Here is a 4,259-nt window from a genome sequence, read left to right as displayed (position 1 = left end):
TTTTGATTTCTAGCTAAGTTGACGGTATAACGTAATATTTCATGTGAGGACATTAAATGTTAAACATAAATGATAAAGGACATAAAGGTGCTCCTTGAAGCATATTACCAACACAACTTTTACACCCAAAAGCGTAACGCGTGTTACATGATTTTGATACATGGAATCAAGGTTTAAATCAATTCTCAATTTATGCCATAACAATTGTAATAGTTATGTTTTTTTATATAGGTTATGAAAATCGGTGTGTGATGAAAATCTATTTCGTATTTTATACATTATATTCAATCAATAAGTATGCAACGATGCCTCGAAATATGCAAATAGAAAAGAAGAAATGTGATTTCCTTTTCGTCACTACTTCTGAGAAATATGTGGGCCCTTGATGTACTACGATGAATAACGAAAGTGACATTTTACAAGAAAGTAGAAAAGTTGGTAGTTGATATTTGATATGGTTTCACAGTCGGAATCGTTTGATTGACGTGACGGAGTCTTAAGAGTTCTATATTTACACCCCCTTCAGTGAAATGTGATTGGCTCACCAGGAATTCTTATATACAATGTTTATAGGATTGTTTTATATTCTTCCGCTCACCTACTATCATCTTTACAATCGGTTTAAATTAGCTTTTCTTATCTTCTTTATCAAACTCTTCATCGACTCTTCGTTAAGGAGGTAATTTTCGTAGTTGTGGTACTTCCAATCAAAGTCAAGATTGTTTTCGGATCCAGTTTTACTTCGACAGTTACACATGTTCTGACAGTGAATTTGATTGTACTCTTTAGTGTTTAAAGAACAGTTTGAGTCGTGGTTTTTGTGTTTGTGCCAAAATAAGATTAGATAGACCATTTTTATCTTAATTTCTAAAGAGTGTTAAATGACAGAATGATTACCGAACAACCCACGTCACAGGAGTCCGGTCCAGAAGACAAATTCCGGTTATCCGATTCCTCGGAAAATGACACGGAAGATTCCAGGAGCAAAGACGAGGAGTTGAACCATTTTAACCCCCGTGAACAATCTGTAGATTCGGATGAGATCGGAGAGCTCGGAAATTCTCGGAAACGGATGTTTGATCCCGCAGACGAAGATTCTATGCATTGTCACGATATCAAAAAGATTCGACGGAAACAACCACAAACTTACGAAGACATTCAAACACAACGAGTGCTAGCAAACGTGCGTGAGCGTCAACGAACGGAGTCGCTTAATGATGCATTCGCTCAGTTAAGAAAAATAATTCCGACGCTTCCTTCCGACAAACTCAGCAAAATCCAAACTTTAAAACTTGCTTCCAGATACATCGACTTTCTCTATCAAGTTTTGCGCAGCGAAGACTCGGACACTAAGATGGTTAATTCCTGTAGCTATATGGCCCATGAACGACTCAGCTACGCATTTAGTGTTTGGCGAATGGAAGGTGCTTGGGCTATGAATGGACACTGATGGATAACAAGCCAAAGTTATAATTTGATCCACTAGAATTCCAGGAATTCCAACGAGAATTAAATGTTATTTATTGCAAATTTTAATCAAGGGTTAACATAATAGACCATTGCGAAAGATTTATTATTAGATAGGTACCTTGTTGGAATGTTTTTAGTTTTGATTTTGTGTGAAGATTGTGAAAGTAATCAGAAAGTAAAAAAATGTGTTTAATAAACTTTCAGAAATTTATGGTTTGCTGGTGGTAGTGACCTTATATAGAAAAACCTTGTTTTACCAGCGTGATTTTCAGACCTTAAAGGATGGTTTTAAAATGAGAATAAGTTTACCTCCACGGTTAGTGCTTTCTATTGATAAACATAAGTTAAAACGTAATTTCGAGCTGTGTTATTGAAGAGTCATATATTTTACAGAGATACAATTTTGTAATTAAGCATATTTATTTGTAAATGGTCAATTCATAATTTGAATTTATTATATTAATTCTGAAATTTTGTTTTCAAAGGCGTGGGAAGGTGAAAAATGAACATTAGAAACTGAGACTAAAGTTATCAATTGAACAATTCTTAATATTTGTTATAAAATATAGCAAACATTTAATATAAAACTTCATATATTTGTAAGAATTTTCTGCAGGAACTATTTAAGTCGTTTGACCTTTACTAAAATATCATAGTTGCCATTTTCTGGATCTTTAAAGAACTGCAAAATATCAACGACCTTTACTCAAACCTCTTTAAAAAATACTTGAAATTTCGATAGCGATTTAATTTATAATAAGTTTAGTTTATTTCTTAAAAGATGAAAAGATTTTAGCCTTACTGATCAAGCTTTTTCTCTCCCAACAAATGAACACACTAAGTGTCTAGAAAATAGATAAATAAAAAACAAGGATCTTGGTGAAAAAAAATTGATTACATGTAATCTATTGAAACATTTCAAAATTCAAATGTGATATGGAATTATGGAAGTCCAGTATTGCATGCAAGAAAGTTTAATGGAAAGCTACTTATCAAATAGTAATATGAGCGATTCTGAAGTCAAAATACAAAAAAAAATTGAATGCAAAACTCATCATTAGTAAAAGAAAATATTCATCGCCCTGCCCTGTAAATAGTAATAAGAGAAAAATAGAGGAGATTATAATTATGTTAATTTTTGCAAATACACACACATATATATATAGGATGTCTGTGCCAAATTTTTTGCTTTTTTAAAGATAAATAATATATTTTTTGACAGTGTTATCAAGCTATGCTATTTTATAGTGCATTGATTAAATTGTTTATTTTTCTATTCATAAATAATATTGTGTTTGTTGACAGTTACTTGTACAGCATTGTATGGGTGTGGGGTTGACACTGATATCAAGATAGGTGTCAGAAATGAGGAAAAGTCGACTCGCTGACAAATGACAACTTCCCGAATTCCATCCTTCATTATTCCAGTGTATCTCAATATGAAAACTATATAAAATATATTGTAACAACAATATAAGTAAATGATAAATATTGGAATAGAAAGATGATATTTATTAGATTATTGAAACACAGAAAACCTGGAAATCAATAGAAATTGATGATTAATCTTTCTAAATGATTCAAGTCACCTTGGAAACCCTCCAAATTTACACGTGTTGTATCAATACGTTATTTTATAAGTTTATATTTACTCTAATGGTATATTCTTTACTCATTCGTTTCCTCTCTGGTCATTTGGTCTGGTCTAGTATTACCCTCCGATTACCCTACTATTCTGTTTCACTTCATTCCTCTCTGAACTATGCTGTTACCCTCCATTCCTCTCTGAACAATTCTGTTTCACTCCATTCCTCTCTGAACTATTCTGTTTCACTCCATTCCTCTCTGAACTATTCTGTTTCACTCCATTCCTCTCTGTACTACTCTGTTACCATCCATTCATCTCTGTACTATTCTGTTACCATCCATTCATCTCTGGACTATTCTGTTTCACTCCATTTCTTTGTACTATTCTGTTTCACTCCATTCATCTCTGTACTATTCTGTTTCTCTCCATTCATCTCTGTACTATTCTGTTACCCTCCATTTCTCTCTGTACTATTCTGTTTCACTCCATTCATCTCTGTACTATTCTGTTTCACTCCATCCATCTGTACTATTCTGTTTCACTCCATTCATCTCTGTACTATTCTGTTACCATCCATTCATCTCTGGACTATTCTGTTTCACTCCATTCATCTCTGGACTATTCTGTTACCCTCCATTTCTCTCTGTACTATTCTGTTTCACTCCATTCCTCTCTGGACTATTCTGTTTCACCCCATTCCTCTCTGGACTACTCTGTTTCATTCCATCCCTCTCTGGACTCTTCTGTTTCATTCCATTCCTCTCTGTACTACTCTGTTACCATCCATTCATCTCTGGACTATGCTGTTACACTTCATTCCTCTCTGGACTAAGCTGTTACTCTCCATTCATCTCTGGACTATGTTGTTACACTCCATTTCTCTCTGGACTATTCTGTTACACTCAATTCCTCTCTGGACTATTTTGTTTCACTCCATTCCTCTCTGGACTATTTTGTTTCACTCCATTCCTCTTTGGACTATGCTGTTACACTCGATTCCTCTATGGACTATTCTGTTACACTCCATTCATCTCTGGACTATGCTTTTACACTCCATTCCTCTCTGGACTATGCTGTTACTCTCCATTCATCTCTGGACTATTCTGTTACACTCCATTCCTCTCTGGACTATTCTGTTACACTCAATTCCTCTCGACTATTCTGTTTCACTCCATTCCTCTCTGGACTATGCTGTTACACT

At 34.3% G+C, this 4,259-nt stretch overlaps 1 protein-coding gene across 1 annotated transcript; it reads left to right on the top strand.

Moving 5' to 3' along the window:
* Window positions 1-889: 889 nt before the first annotated feature.
* LOTGIDRAFT_179182 (hypothetical protein) lies at window positions 890-1,450 on the top strand (the record flags this gene model as incomplete). Its single annotated transcript, XM_009063062.1, has 1 exon — window positions 890-1,450. The coding sequence occupies one exon, from the start codon at window positions 890-892 to the stop codon at window positions 1,448-1,450; it is 561 nt and encodes a 186-aa protein (XP_009061310.1).
* Between the last annotated feature and the right edge of the window lie 2,809 nt (window positions 1,451-4,259).

The sequence above is a fragment of the Lottia gigantea genome, assembly GCF_000327385.1.
Source record: "Lottia gigantea unplaced genomic scaffold LOTGIsca_55, whole genome shotgun sequence".
Classification (NCBI taxonomy): Eukaryota; Metazoa; Mollusca; class Gastropoda; family Lottiidae; genus Lottia; species Lottia gigantea.
This window is presented reverse-complemented; position numbering and strand designations above follow the sequence as displayed.